This window comes from Panthera tigris, chromosome B3 (genome assembly GCF_018350195.1).
Source record: "Panthera tigris isolate Pti1 chromosome B3, P.tigris_Pti1_mat1.1, whole genome shotgun sequence".
NCBI classification, from domain to species: Eukaryota; Metazoa; Chordata; class Mammalia; order Carnivora; family Felidae; genus Panthera; species Panthera tigris.
Genome location: NC_056665.1, coordinates 142,893,557 through 142,908,988, shown reverse-complemented (window position 1 = coordinate 142,908,988; position 15,432 = coordinate 142,893,557). Strand labels below are relative to the sequence as shown.

The 15,432-nt window shown below is 49.5% G+C and overlaps 1 protein-coding gene and 1 long non-coding RNA gene across 7 annotated transcripts in view; one reads left to right on the top strand and one right to left on the bottom strand.

Moving 5' to 3' along the window:
• The window catches only part of PPP2R5C (protein phosphatase 2 regulatory subunit B'gamma), a 127,233-nt gene extending 125,460 nt beyond the window's left edge, over positions 1-1,773 (bottom strand). For 2 of the 5 annotated variants that reach the window (XM_042990563.1, XM_042990567.1), the window contains exons 1-2: positions 1,542-1,773; positions 593-658 (exon numbers count right to left, since the gene is read on the bottom strand). In XM_042990563.1, the coding sequence (XP_042846497.1) occupies positions 593-658; positions 1,542-1,568 (93 nt within the window). In that variant the 5' untranslated portion in view covers positions 1,569-1,773. Of the gene's footprint in view, positions 1-592; positions 659-752; positions 772-1,095; positions 1,239-1,541 lie in introns of those variants that run through there. The other 3 variants (XM_042990569.1, XM_042990564.1, XM_042990565.1) reach the window with 3 other exon arrangements.
• Positions 1,774-2,002: 229 nt separating this feature from the next.
• On the top strand, positions 2,003-4,936 carry LOC122239711. Of its 2 annotated transcripts, none has more exons than XR_006219096.1 (2): positions 2,003-3,059; positions 4,021-4,936. It is a non-coding gene; the product is annotated as an uncharacterized LOC122239711 (long non-coding RNA). The 2 variants fall into 2 exon arrangements; XR_006219095.1 differs by having other exon boundaries at positions 3,983-4,936.
• The last annotated feature ends 10,496 nt before the right edge of the window (positions 4,937-15,432 follow it).

Below are 15,432 nucleotides of genomic sequence, written 5' to 3'. Positions count from 1 at the left end.
GCATTTGGGTTGTTCCTCAATGAGCCCGCAGGTGAGAAGCAGAAGTCGTCACAACTGGCCCACGTAGACAGAGAACACAAGTAGAAGAGAGAAGGTTGTATAAAAATACCCGAACTAGATAAACTGAATGGTACTGACGCTCTGGGAGAAAGAGGCTAAAGGAATCAGACATCAACGGGAGAGGTCGTGTGGGACACGGGCGGCACAGGCCTGGCCAGAGAAAGGAAAGGTGATGGAAGGAAGAGGAGGAGACGCTGAGAGGGACCAGGTTGCTGGGGAAGGACCGGAGGGGAGAATCTGAGAGCTAAATGGAGCCCGAACAACAGTGAGAGCTGCTAGATTTGGGGTGGGGGTTATGAACTTAAAACTACCAGCTGCAGATACAGCTTTCAGAAACACATCCACATTTTCCCAGACGGAAACAGTAAAACCTACAGAACCAAAATTTCAGGTTACGAAGGAGACTACGAGAAAATCTCATGCAGGAAAACACTCTAGAAGACCCTGGTGTTTTCTCGCCCACGCTGTTTTTCTGCCCTTAGTTAAAAGGTGTTCACGACAAAACAGAAAGGAAATATTTGAGAGCAGTTACCTCTGATTCTATTATGTCTTGTCCTTCTTTGGAACTTTTTCCACTTTTCCCTGCTTTTGGTGATTCCTGGGAAATATCAAGCAGAGTCAATTAGACTTCTCAATTTTTAGACTGCCAAACATCAGACAACCCCAAATGCAGTTTAAAACCCGATTTATACCATTTAACCAGAACTTCCGCTAATTTTAATCAATACCACCAAGAAATTCTGCCTCTCGTCACTTAGTTACCATAGAATATTGCGATGCGACACCCCCACCCCCCAGCTCAGACTCTCCTCGTTTTCCCGATGTGTATTTGGCGTTGAAAACTTCAGGCAGAAATAGATAAACCAAATGTAAGGTGCTCTCCGTGTTTCGACAGAGCCACACTGCATCCCTTTCTTGCCTCCCACCTGAGCGGGGATTTCTGGGGTGACTCTGAGACGCTCCCAAGCTCCACCTGGAGCAGAAGCGTACCCCCCCCCCCACCCCCGACTCCCAAATGCAACGCAGCACACTCACGGCCATCCCCGCCGCCACCCAGGATAATAATAGTATTTCAGAGCCCCAGAGCGTCCCTCTTCACCAACAGCCAGCCGGAGCCATTCGCTCCCCTTCCCCGGCCCGGGGGTCCCTCCTGCGCGTCTGCGAGGCTGGGTCAACCACCTCCGCGGCCGCACCTGCCCCCTCACGCCCACCGCGCGCGCCGCCTGGGGCCCGACGCCCACGCCGCCCGCACGGCGGTCGCGCCCCCGCAAGCCCGCCCGCCCGCCCTGGCTCCTCGGGACCCCCGCCCGTCCTGGGCCCCGCGGCCCCGGCGCCCCCGCCCCCACCCCGGAGCGGCGCTTCTGCGCCCGCCGGATCCCGGAGCCCGCCGCACCCCGCTCCCGGCCAGCTCCCTCCCGCCTTCCGCGCTGCCCCTTGCCCTCCCCGCCCCGGCCGGTCCGGCGGCCCGAGCCCGGACTCACTTTCTCCTTCTTGTTTTTATTCGGCATGGCTGGTGCGGGCCGCCGCCGCCGCCTGCCCCCCGCAGCAGCAGCAGCAGCAGCAGCAGCAGCAGCGTCCCCGCCCCGGCCGTCGCGACCCCCGCCGCCGCCGCCGCTGCCGCCGCCGCCGCCGCCGCTCGGGGACTGAGTCGCTCGCTCGTTCGCACTTCCCCTTTTCCAGGCTCCCACAGGCTGCGGCAGCCGCGGCGGCGGCGGCGGCGGCGGCGGCGGCGGCGGCAGCGGCGGCGGCGTCTCTCCGCCCCTCCCCCGGCCCGCCCCGCCCCGCCCCACCCCTCCCCCAGCCACCCCCTCAGTCCCCCCCCACCGCCGGCCTGGCCCGGCCCGGCCCGCCGCTCCCGCCCCGCCCCGCCCCCGCGACGTCCCCGCCCCGCTGGCCCCCAGGCGTCCTGCCATTGGCCGAGGCGCCCTCACGTGCCCTCTAACGCTCTTCCCCGCAGTCCCGCCCCTGCACGCGGCACCGGTCCCACCCCCTCTTCCCCTGAAGCGCTCCGGCTCCCGGGGATCTCCTCGGCGGCGGCGGCGGCGAAGGGCCGGTCGGGTGAGCCGAGCTCAGTCTGGGAGGGGGCGTGGGGCTGCATCGGCGGCGACTGGCCGGCACACGCGGCGCAGGTGCAGGACGGAGAGAGCAGGGGACAAGTCCGGCGTGGAAAAGCCACGTTTGAAACGGATGGCAACAACTTCTGCAGCCGGCGGGACGTGGCCTGGCGTGAACGGCAACCTCTCGGCCTCGCCCCCTCGCCGCCCCCGCGGCGCCCCCCAGGCTCTAAGGCGCCAGCGCGCGGGAGCGCAGGGCCGGCCGAGGAGGCCCGGGGCCGCGCGAACGGCAGTTTCGCTGGGCCCCACTGGGCCCCGCCCCAGGTCCCAGGCCCCGCCCCCGAGGCCCTCCCTCCTCCTCCCGTGTCGGCCCCGCCCCACTGGTCAGGCTTCAGCTGCGCCAATGGGATTTTATTTTATTCTTCGATTTGGCCCGATCTTAAACCACGTGAGGAAACCTCTGCATTGTGACCAGGCGGTCACGTGATTTGTCTCAGCTCGCTAACCGCTCTGGGGAGATGAGTTTTGCGAAGGAAGAAGGTTAGCTTGTTAATATACTACTTCCGCAGCCTGTCTGGTGGCAAAAACCAATGGAGAGCACTAATGACAGGCACGGAGCCTGCAGAAAAGCGTTAGGTAATAAGCCTCCGGGAGTGAACGGATCCACGCGTGAGAAGCGTTGCCTCACTCGTCATGACGGAGGGGCTGGATCTTAACCCGGCGCTTAGACACATTGCGTTGTCTTACGCCCCGGTTTTCGCTCTTGAAAGTTGCTAGGCAAAGCGTTTTCGGTTATTCTGTTCTGCTCTGCGATGAGAAAGCTAAAAGAAGAGGAAGGAAAAAAAAAGATCTAAAGTGAGGAGTGTCGTGGGAGGTCCTGAAAGTTAAGTTCTGCCTGCAGGTGTCTGAATGTACGCCTTCGCCTTCAGACGAATATAGCTGCAGGTAAACGGCACAGCCTCAAACGGCTGGTGGTGCAGAAGAAACGGTTCTGAGTGGGACAATAGTTTATCCAAACAAATACTTAAAGAACATGGGGGAGGGGGCAGAACAATGCCCCTCGTTAATTTAATAACGTTTCATTAAACAAATTTTATGTTTATTTTATTTTTGAAAGAGAGGGAGCATGAGCGGGGGAAGGGCAGAGAGAGAGGGAGACACAGAATCCGCAGCAGGCTCCAGGCTCTAGGCTGTCAGCACGGGGCCGGATGTGGGGCTGGAACCCACAAACAGTGAGTTCATGACCTGAGCCCAAGTCGGGCGCTTAACCAACTGAGCCATCCAGGCGCCCCAACGTTTCATTTTTAAAAATAAACATGCTGTCAATTTAACAAACCCAGTATATACCCATGTCTAACAGGAGTAGTTCTAAAACTATTAGTTTATGACCATGGAGCTCTAAGGGAGCTGAGGGACTTTTCCAAGACAAGTCTGTGCTGCTGATATCCTTGTATCATAGCCCCTGGTGCAGTGTTGCACATCATTCACTCAAGGGATGTTTGACGCCCACTGTGTGCAAAGCACAGGGCAAGGGATTGCGCTGTGAACAAGGCACTACCCTTGTCCCCCACTCCATGTCCTTGAGGCAGAAATGGAAGAAAGCCAGCAGTCAGAAGGATGTGGCGCTCAGCAAGTCTGCGGGGACTGGGGTGCAAGAGTCTGGCTCAGAAGCACCCAAGAGCCCTTCACGAGTATTTTGTCATGGCGAGAGATGAGAATGAAGGAAAGAGTCTCCCGATTCAGACTCTCGTAAGCCTTGCCAAGGAGCTGGACTTCTTTTTGAATGGGATTTGGGGTCCCCGGGTGTGTGTGTGCACGTGTGCCTGGGGTCACCTCTTCTGAGTGCCCCCATCTTCTATGTTCATCAGGGTGCTGCCCATATCACAGAAAAACCTCTCTTCTTCAGACCCTGACTCTTCTGGAACACGTTTCTGCGATGGCCTTTGGTAACCTAGAAATGCTTTTCCCACGTCTGCCTTCCCCGGAGGATGGATTGCTTCAGTTAGGCCCCTGAGGTCTCTCTGGAGGAGCAGAGAGGGCCCCAGAGGATCTAGTTTTCCTGCTGCCCTGCCTCCACCAGCCATCGACCCACAGAGAGGCCTGCTGGGTCTTCTGCTTCACTCTGGAGAGCAGAAGGGGTGCGTAAAAGCAGGGCAGAGAGAAGGCCCTTGGTTCAGAATCAGAGCTGCCCCTTCATACCTCCACTTTTAGAAGCTCTTATCTTCAAGGATGCCTATGACACAGTGGCCCTGCCCTCACGTTCTCCTCTGACGCCGGTCCCAACCCGGCCGTGTCTGCCACGCTGCCGTTTTGATCTCCTCGACCCAGAAAGCCCCTTCTCTTGGCTCGCTGGACGCCAGCCCCGGCGGCTTCGGTCCTGCCCCGCTGGGCTCTCTGAGCACCGAGGCGGTCTTGTACGCTTGGATTTTCGGCTGAGCCTCCCGAGGCAGCAATCACGTCCTAGGCACCCTGTGCTTCCCGGGGCCTACCGTTTGTTCACAGATCCCACTGCTGCTGTGGTCTAGCCCCGCCTCTCAGACTGTTCTCTTTCCTCCTGCTGCTCTCATTGGCCGTCCTCCCCCAGAGCTTGGGACGTGCTGGCAACCCCCTCCAATGTGTCCATGTCACCAGCCCTTCCCCCCCCCCCTTCTGCTGGCGGGGTAGTGGGGGGAGGTGCCTAGGGCCTGGGCTGGATAGTAACTTCTTCAGGGCCACCCCTGACACTTCCCCACTGTAGAAGTTCAACTCATTTACTCACCCCCACCCCTTTTCCTGACTTGATTTCCACTGACACGTCATTAAAGAACTCACTTCTTATTGAAGTTGGACCTATTTATTCACTCACTACACATTTGCCTGCAGAGTTGGCGTGGAGCCATAGGGAGTAAATATAAGTTGGCTTGCATTGAAATGAAATACCCACGTATGTGCCCATGTGGAGTGCCGACCACGGTGCCGGGTGCATGGCAGGCGCTTGGTAAGTGTAGGTGCCACCGAATGGGCAACAGTTTGATGCGAGGCGCTATTCAGTTTCAAGGACCCAACGACACCCCCCAAAACACCACCTCTAGGCTCAAGGGCACCCAGAGAGCTCTGTTAAATGAAGTAAAGCCTTTTGCTTGGCTCTTGAAGAGCTTTGAAAAGTGCCACGAGCCAGTCTGTCCCCCTAGCTGGTCCCACCAGCCACCCAATCCTGCAGCGCATGTCTGGGGTCCTCCCCCCGGGACACGAAAAGGTGAACCATCTAGGAAGGTTTGGAAACCATCAAGTTTCACGGGTGGTTCTAAAACCATCTATGAAAGTTCTAAAAAAAGTGTTCTAAATATTTTAATGACTTTCACATCCAAGGTATTAAAAAGGGAAACAACACAAAATATGATTTCATTTTCATGTGACTAGGGTGAAATATAGTCCCTTTCTTTTTCCCTCTTAAATCCCCAAGTCCAGCGAAAGAGATAAGGCTGGATGGAAATAACCCGAGATGAAGACAAGGATACCATAAGAGCATTAGAGACCCCGGGTTAGGAGGTTTGGGAGAGAGGAGGGAACGTTCAGCGGCTGCCAGGGAGCAGAGAGCTTGCTGGAAGGCAAGGTGTTGATAAGTAGCTGCAGGCCGCTCAAGTGTTGAGTTTGAGTTCTTGTCCTAAGTTGTGGGTTATTGGTTTTAACAGGCAGGAAACATGGCCCCGTCACGAAGTTCTAGCTGGAAATAAACTAATGAGAGATGTGTGTAGAGAGGCATGCGGTGGTCAAGCAAGCGAGAGGGAGCGAGCAAAGCACGCTGGGGCTGATATTCTGGGAGCTGTCCCTATTCCCACACCTCACTCAAGCCCTCTAAACAGATGGTTCTTAAAACAGGGGTGATTTTGTTCCCCAGGGGACACCTGGCAATATCTAGACAGTTTTGTTTGTCACAGCTGGGTGGAGGGTGTGACTAGCACCTAGTGATTAGAGGCCAGGGAGGCTCTTGAACACCCTCCAGCGCACAGGGCAGCTTCCACAAGAAAGCACGCTCCCATCCCAAATGTCAACAGCGCCGAGGTGGAGAAACCCCGGTCTAAACCCACGTAAAACGGATATGACACAACCCACCCTTTCCCCTTCGTGGTTACTGTGAGCGCCGCAGAAGGTGATGGGTGCGAAAGCCAGAACTTCATTTAAGAAGAAATTGTCCGTCTGGGTGGAACTCTACAGTTTGCTGAATGCACCACACGCACACACGCGCACACACGCACACACACACACACCACACGTCATCCTCTTTCTGCCACAGAAAACCCAGAGAGAGAACAGCTCAACTGTGCCTTAGAAAGATGAGAACACCATGCTGATGTAGTGAACAGAATTCCCTTCCAGGCAGCGACCCCATCCTGGGAGACCGGCGCAAACCACTGTCCCCGTTAGAGCTGAAAGGTGATGTCACCACCTTTCCAGAAACAATTCAGAGTTGTTACAAAGGACACAGAACTTGAAATTTGCTACGTTAACCATTGAAACGTACAGTTTAGTGCTGTTAAGTATATTCACACATGCACATCCAGACTTTGTTCATCTTGCAAAACGAAAACCACTCCCCATTCCCCTCTTCGGCCGGCCCTGGAACCCAGCACTCTACCTTCTGTCTCTGTGGCTCTGATGACTCTAAGTACCTTAGTGTTAAGTGGAATCACACAGAACTTGTCCTTCTGGGTCTGGCTTGTTTCACTCAGCATAAAGTCCTCAAGGTTCATCCATGCTACAGCCTGTGACAAGATTTCTTCCTTTTTAAAGCTGAATAACATTCCACTGCATGGATAGACCACGTTTTGTTTATCCGCCATGGTTTGATGAACACTTGGGTGGCTTCTACTTGGCTATTGTGAACGGTGTTGCTATGAACTTGGGTGTGTAAATATCTCTTTGAGACCCTGCTTTCAATTCATTGGTGTGTATCCAGAAGTGGAGTTGCTGGGTCACATGGCAATTTTGCTTTTAATTATTTGAGTAAACATACTGGTTACCAGAGAGGCTACACCATTTTGCACTCCCACCAACAGTGCACAAGGGTTCCAGTTTCTCCAAATCCTCATCAACACTTGTTTTTTTTTCCTGTTCTTTCTTTCCTTTTTTAAAGTTTATTTATTTATTTTGAGAGAGTGTGAGAGAGTGCTTGTGTACCCGTGAGTGGGGAAGGGGCAGAGAGAGAAAGGAAGAGAGAGAGAATCCCAAGCAGGCTCTATGCTGTCAGTGTGAGGCTTGATTCCATGAACCACAAGATCATGACCTGAGCTGAAATCAAGAGTCGGATGCTTAACCGACTGAGTTGCCCAGGCGCCCCTGTTTTTTTCTTTTTTGATGGTAGCCAACTTAACTAGTAGGAGGTGATATCTCAGTATGGTTTTGATTTGCATTTCCCTAATTCTCAGTGATATTGAGCATCTTTTCATATGCTTGTTGGCTATTTTTATTTTTATTTACTTATTTTTCTGGAGTAGCACTTTATTTATTTATTTAAATTTTATTTTTAAAAATTTACATCCAAATTAGTTAGCATATGGTGCAACAGTGATTTCAGGAGTAGATTCCTTAGTGCCCCTTACCCATTCAGCCCATCCCCCCTCCCACAACCCCTCCAACAACCCTCTGTTTGTTCTCCATATTTATGAGTCTCTGATGTTTTGTCCCCCTCCCTGTTTTTATATTATTTTTTTTCCCTTCCCTCATGTTCATCAGTTTTGTCTCTTAAAGTCCTCGTATGAGTGAAGTCATATGATATTTGTCTTTCTCTGACTAATTTCGCTTAGCATAATACCCTCCAGTTCCATCCACGTAGTTGCAAATGGCCAGATTTCATTCTTTTTGATTTCTGAGTAATACTCCATTGAATATATATACCACATCTTCTTTATCCATTCATCCATCGATGGACATTTGGGCTCTTTCCGTACTTTGGCTATTGTTGATAGTGCTGCTATAAACATGGGGGTGCATGTGTCCCTTCGAAACAGCACACCTCTATCCCTTGGATAAATGCCTAGTAGTGGAATTGCTGGACCATAGGGTGGTTCTATTTTTAGTGTTTTGAGGACCCTGTGTGCTGTTTTCCAGAGCAGCTGCCCCAGCCTGCCTTCCCATGCTGCACAGAAGTTTTAAATTTTGATGTCCCCCATCTTTTCTTTTGTTTCCTATGTCCTTGCTGCCGTGTCCAAGGAATCGTTGACAATTCCAAGTCAAGAGGCTTTTCTTCGTATTTTTTCTGAGAGTTTTATGGTTTTAACTCTTCTGTTTAGATCTTTGATCCATTTCGAGTTAGTTTTTATATGCGATGTGAGATGAGGGTCCAGCTTCATTTTGCACGTGGATGTCCAGTTTTCCCAAAACCATTTCTTGAAGAGACTGTCCTTTCCCCATGAATGTTCTTGGCACCTTTGTTGAAAGCCATTTAACCATTCCAGGGGTTATTTGGGGGCTCCTTGTTCCGTTCATCGTCCTTTAAGCCCGTCTTGATGACAGTAGCATCCTGTTTTGATTACTGTAGCTTTGCATAATGTTTTGAAACAAGAAGGAAGCGTGAGGCCTCAACTTTGTTCTTCTTTTTCAAGGTCACTTTGACGATTCAAGATCCCTTGAGATTCCACATGAATTTTAAGATGAATTTTTCTATTTCTTCAAAAAATTCCATTGGGATTCTGATAGGGATTGCATTAAGTCTGTAGATTGCTTTGGGCAGTTTTGATATCTTAATAACATTAAGCCTCCCAACCCACAAACACAGGATGTTTCCCAATTGATTTGTGTTGCTTTTAATTTCTTTCAGCAATGTTTTGCAGTCTCTAGTGTACAAATCTTTTACGTCTTTGGTTAAGTTTATTTTAAGTATTTTATTTTTCTTGATGCCATTGTAAATGGAATTGTTTTCTTAACTTCCTTTTTGGAACGTTCAGTTTTAGTCCATATAAACAACTTATTTTTTATGTGTTGATTTTCATATTCTGGAACTCGAGTGAGTTCACCGATTTTTTTTTTAATTAAATTTTTTTTTTTTATTTTGGAGAGAGAGAGCACAAGCAGGGGAGAGGGGCAGCTTGATCATGACCTAAGCTGAAATCAAGACTTGGACACTCAACTGACTGAACCACCCAGACCCCCTGGAAGAAGTGCTGTGTTGAACAGAAGTGGTAAAAGCAGTCATACGGGTCTTGTTCCTGATCTTAAAGGAAAATCTTTCAGTTGTTCACCATTGAGTATAAAGTGAACCGTTGGCTTTGTATAAACAGCCATTTTAGAAAATGTTTATTTATTTTGAGACACACAGAGAGAGAACATGAGTGGGGTTGGGGCAGAGAGAGGGGGAAAGAAAGATGCTGACAGTGCAGAGCCCAATGCGGGGCTCGATCTCATGTATCGTGAGATCATGACCTGAGCCAAAATCAAGGGGCAGACACTTAACTGACTGAGCTGCCTAGGTGTGCGCGCGCGTACACACACACACACACACACACACACACACACCCATTATGATAGTCAAGCAGTTTCCTTCTATTCTTAGTTTGTTGTTTTTACCAAGAAGGAGTGTTAAATTTTGTCAAATGCTTTTTCTGCATCAATTGAGATGACCATGTGTTTTTTTTTCTTTACATTCTGTTAAGTGATGTATTATGTTGATTGATTTTCATACATTGAACTATCTTTGCATTCCAGAAATAAATTCCAATTGGTCATGGTGTATAATCTTTGTAATGTGCTGTTGAAATCTTTTTGCTAGTATTTTGTGGAGGATTGTTGCATTGATATTTGTCAGGGATATTGGCCTATAATCTTCTTTTATTATAGAGTGTTTATCTGGCTTTGGTATCATGCTCATTTCATAGAATGAGTTTGAAAGTGTTCTTTCCTCTGCAATGTTTTGGAAGAGTTTGGAAGAATTAACCGGTGTTAATTCTTCTTCAAATGTTTGGTAGAATTCACCAGTGAAAACATCTGGTCCTGGGCTTTTCTTTGTTGAGAGGTTTTGGATTACTGATTCAATGAGACTGTCTTTTTAGAATGAATGTTTTGACTTTTACATCTAAATGAATTCCTGCCTCCCTGCCCCCAGAGGACTAGTCCTTCACATCCAAAGATTATGCACCTTTTATAACCATGCACTTTCCTCAGAAGAGTGTTAGAACATGTTTTTGGAAGGATAAACTCTGAAGCCATTACTTTATTACCATATACATTTTCTTCTTATGTAGGAAAAAACAAGCACATCTAGACAACATTCTCAACTTTACTCAGCTTGGCATACAAGGACTTTTGGCTTTTCCAGATACCAAACCTACACTCAGAAGGTAGAGAAGAGTTGCCACCAGGGGGTGCCTGGGTGGCTCAGTCGGTTGAGTCCAACTTCGGCTCAGGTCATGATCTCGCGGTCTGTGAGTTCGAGCCCCGCATCGGGCTCTGTGCTGACAGCTCGCAGCTCGGAGCCTGGAGCTGCTTCACATTCTGTTTTCACCTCTCTGCCCCTCCCCAGCTTGTGCTCTATTTCTCTCAAATATAAACATTAAAAAGAAATTTAAAAAGTTGCCACCGTATAAAGTGTGTAATAGGATATAGAAGGTGCTGGAGGCTTATAACACCATGAGTTCTGACTCACAGTAGACTGGTTTGGGACTAATGACAGAGGGATCTTTCATATGGTAAGCTCCTAGGTAAGGAAGTCTACAGGCCCTGGCAGCTGTGACTTCATGGGAGACTGAGAGAATTGGTACGGAGGGTCCCAAGTGCTGCCACTTGGTGTTGTCACATCTTGTGCAAGTTTGCAGAGCTGAGTTTCTGTGGTTTCTCAGAGCTGTGATAACCTGCATGTAAAGCCAGGTCAGAAAAACAGTCAGACCCAGGATTCTGCTAACTCAGCCCAACTGGCTTCTAGAATCCTCAGGAGTGTTCTTCAGTGAACTTATAGTGTACTGAAACCACACTGGCCTTGAAGTCAGAGCCATTCGCCACTAACCACTTTCATTCATTCATTCATTCACCCATCCATTCATATATTTAGCCACTCATTCTTTACTGAGCCCTCCTAGCTATGTCTTGTTTACTTACACACCTCGGGGCTCAGCTTCCTCATCAACTCAGTGGAGAGTAAAAATGCCCCTTTGAAGGGTGGGAGGGAGGTGGGCTAAATAGGTGACAGGGATGAAGGAGGTCACTTGTCCTTATGAGCACCCGGTGATGTACAGAAGTGTTGAATCACTATATCGTACCCCTGAAACTAATATAACACTGTATGTTAACTAACTGGAATTAAAATGAAAACAAAAAAATGCCCCCTCGAAGATCTTTGTAAGATGAGAAATAACTTATGTAAAGTTCCCAGCACAGGGTGTGGTCTGTGACCTGTGTGGCCACCCTGGGCCACGCTCAGAAGGCCCCATGCTTTAATTGTCAGACATTATCATCTTGAAATTATTAATATATTTTTTAATGTTTATTTAAAAATTTTTTTAAAATGTTTATTTATTTTTGAGAAGAGAGAGACAGAGCATGAGCAGGGGAGGAGCACAGAGAGAGGGAGACACAGAATCCAAAGCAGGCTCCAGGCCCCAAGCTGTCAGCACAGAGCCCGATGTGGGGCTTGAACTCACAAGCCATGAGATCAAGACCTGGGCCAAAGTTAGGCACTCAACCAACTGAGCCACTCAGGCCCCGATATTGGCATTCTTAAAGAGTGTAGTTCCTTCTCCCATTTTAAAATTGAACATTCCTAATTTTTGTTGTCTGATGTTTCCTTTGATTTGCTTGAGGTGATTGTGTCTTTCTTGAGGTAATGCTTCTGGAGCCAGCAATGACCTCGGCTTTTAAATGATGACTCCACATGCTGGCCTGAGTCAAAATTTTCAAGCAAGAGTAAGTTTTCTTTAGGTGACCCTGATGTCTTTTTGTGCCTCTCTTTCCTGCCTATGTAGCCCTAATGCAAACCTGATCTATGAGAAGGGTATGTAACTCATTAATATAACTCATTCATATAACTCATTCATATTAGGATAGAAATATGACTGTTTAGACTGCCTTTCCATGCTTTATGTCTTCCCGTCTGCACGAGCTCTGTCCCAGGCAGGCACACAATAGTGCTCAGGTTTCCTCAGTGCAGGAACAGGGACCTCTCTAAGCTAACTTAAATAAAAACTGGAGATTTGTGGGCAGGGTCCCAAGGTAAGAGGGAAGATACGGAGATTAGGGGGCAAGAAAGCCAGATGGAACAGGTACTGGAAACCTCCATACATGTTGTAAACAGTCATGGCTGTGTGAGAAATGAGCCCACAGACCCAATCAAAGGAGGGATGCTCAGACTGGGAGCACTAGGAACACAGTGGATCAAGGCTTTAAACAACGTTCTCACAAGAGCCAGTGTCTGGTAGACAGGCTCACTAGGGCAGTTACAGCAGACAATTTATCTCCTAGAGTGAAGCCCTCCCCTGGTTCCTCACTGGCTGAGCACTACAGAGGTAAGTCCCTCCCCTGGTTCCTCATTGGCTGAGCACTACAGAGGTCACAGCCCTACCCGGAAGTCGCCTATGCCCACGTAAAACAGGAAGTAGTCTGATTGGAACAAACGTACATTCCCTGAGGTGTCGCAGAGACTTTCTGCCCCTCCTCCATTTGTTCTTTGGCATGTGCTCATTGCAAAGCCCATGAAAATAAGCTCCCAACAATAAGCCCACGAAACAGAGCGGGGGTGGGGTGGGGGGTGGGGTGGGGGGGTTCAGGGGGGGCGGGGGTGGGGAGAAGAACCAGGAAGTGAAGTGTCTAAGGGTTTGGGACTCCATTGTGGGGGGCGGGGTTCGTAGGTATTTCCAACAGGTTGTAAGCCTACTGTTAACTAGCACGGCTTTTATTTGGTATTTCTGAAAATGAGTCATCCCTCTTACTTATCGCAGCTGCAGAGGCCCCAGAGCTGGTGTAGAGTGGCACCTGTCCCCTAGCGCCTGGTTCCCTGAGGCCAGGCCTGCCACAGCCTCTGTCCTTGGCTTTCCCTGTGAGTCCCTCCTCTGTGGATCTTCACGGTGTCCTCTCGTTCCTTGGGCTCGTCTGTCTGTCCTTACAACTGCAGTGCCTAACGGTAGTGCTGTGGGCAGGAGGTGTATGGCCCCTCCCAAATTCATATGTTCAGACTCTAATCCCCAACATAATGGCATCTGGAGGTGGAGGCTTTGAGAGGTGATTAGGCCATGAGGGTGATGGGGCCCTCGTGATGGCCTTAGTGCCTTTATCAGAGACCCTGGAAAGCTTGCTTCCTCTCTGTCTCTGTCTCTGTCTCTGTCTCTGTTGTTTTCTCTTCCCTTCCCTGCCTGTGAGGACACAGAAAACCATGAAGAGGACTCTGGCCAGACACCAGACCTGCCGGTGCCTTGATCTTGGGTTTCCCAGCTTTCCAGACCCATGAAAGTACATGTTTGTTGTTTAAGCTTCTCAGTCAATGGTATTCTCTTATAGCAGCCCAGACCGCTAGAATAGTAATACTAATACTAATAGTAGATTGCTTTAATGGCCCCAGTTCTTTCCTCCTCCCGTACACACACCCTTCTCCCACTGTGGGCAGAGCATGCTTCCCTGCCTTATGACTTTGGGTCTCCCCCGGATCTGCGTTGGCCAGTAGGATGAGGCAGGAGTGAAGGCATTTCAGTTCCAGGCCTGAGCCTCAACAGGCCTTGAGTGTTTCCCTTTGCTCCTGGTGCATCCGCCATTGTCATGGGAAAGAAGTTACTCAGGCCAGCCGCTGGTCCTTGGAGGAAGATGGCTCTTGGAGCAGCGCCATCCCAGCTGAACATACGTGAGCCACCCCTAGGCAGCCGTAGACGTGGGAGCACGCTCCAAGCCTGGTCTGGACCTGCTGACCATTCCATAACCCACGGATCTGCAAGATGAAAGGATGTTTATTTAGGTCGTTGAATTTGGGATGTTTTTGCTACACAGCACATTTGGCAATAGTTGTTTGGCACAAGATAGAGCCAAACCATCAGAATAAAGGCAATAACTTAGAAAGTTTATGTTTTCTCATCATTTACTGCACTGCTGTGCATATCTGGAGTTGGATTACAGTGGTGGAGAAGACAGACAAGCCCTTTCCTGTCTAGAACTGACATTCTGGTGGGGGAAAGCAGGCAATGCATTTGTAAGCAAACACATGAGTGAGATCATTTTGGATGTTGACAACTACAAAAAAAGCAAAAACAAAACAAGGTGGGTAACGAGCTGGCCTGTGCTGCCCGATACAGGGGCCACTCACCTGCCACATGGACATTTACATTTAAGTTAATGAAAATGAAATAAAATTTAAGTCGATTATTCGGTCACCCTAGCCATATTTCAAGAAGTCAGTAGCCAGTTTCCAGTGGCTTCTGCATTGGGCAGTGTTAGATACAGAACATCCCCATGATCACAGAGAGTTCTCTGGACAGTGCAAGGTTAGACTCTACAGGGTTCCTGGTGGGGGACGGTGGCTACTTGGCCTGCAATGAGCGGGGGAGATTCTCTGAGAAGGTAGAGTTTGAATTGGGATCTAACGAGGGAGTCAGCCATGTCAGTTATCAGGAAAGAGCATTGCAGCCTAAAGACCAACTGGTGCAAAGGCCCTGAGGCATAGATTGACATGGGCAGTGCAGTCTGACTTAGACCATAAAAGGGTCACTCTGGCTGAAGAATAAGGGTGGGTGGGTACAAGCGTGGGTGGAAGAATCTGGAATGCTAATTGGCAGCTTTCACAGAGAACGTGGCTGGAGGTAAAGTTGACGTGGGCCATTTTTTCCATCACAAATTGCTGCTGGTATTGAAAAGATAATTTCATGTCCTCATTATTTTGGGGCTCACTCGCGGCTGAGGTGACAATGACCAGCATGGTAATACAGTGAGGGTTTCACAGACGGCTGCTCAGATCGGCTTTGACGTGGTGGGGAAGGCCTGGTTACAGCGGTGTGCCTTTTTCCTCAAAATCCAACTCACTCCGAAAGAAAAATATTAAACGCACAGATTTGGGCAAGCTCAGGTAAACAAGAGAAAGAAAAGTTCAAAAAATTTGCAAACCCATCTTCTGAGGACCGCTGTCCATGTTTTGTGTACGTTTCCAGTTTTTTCCTGTGTGTATACATGTTTTTTTTTTTTTTTTCACTAACACAAATGGGATCACACTAAACCTGTAGTTCTGGGGCGCCTGGGTGGCTCAGGAGGTGAAGTGTCTGACTCTTGATCTGGTCTCATGTCATGATCTCGAGGTCGTGGGATCGAGCCCTGCATTGGGCTCTACTGAGCATGAAGCCTGCTTGGGATTCTCTCTCTCTCTCTCTCTCTCTCTCTCTCT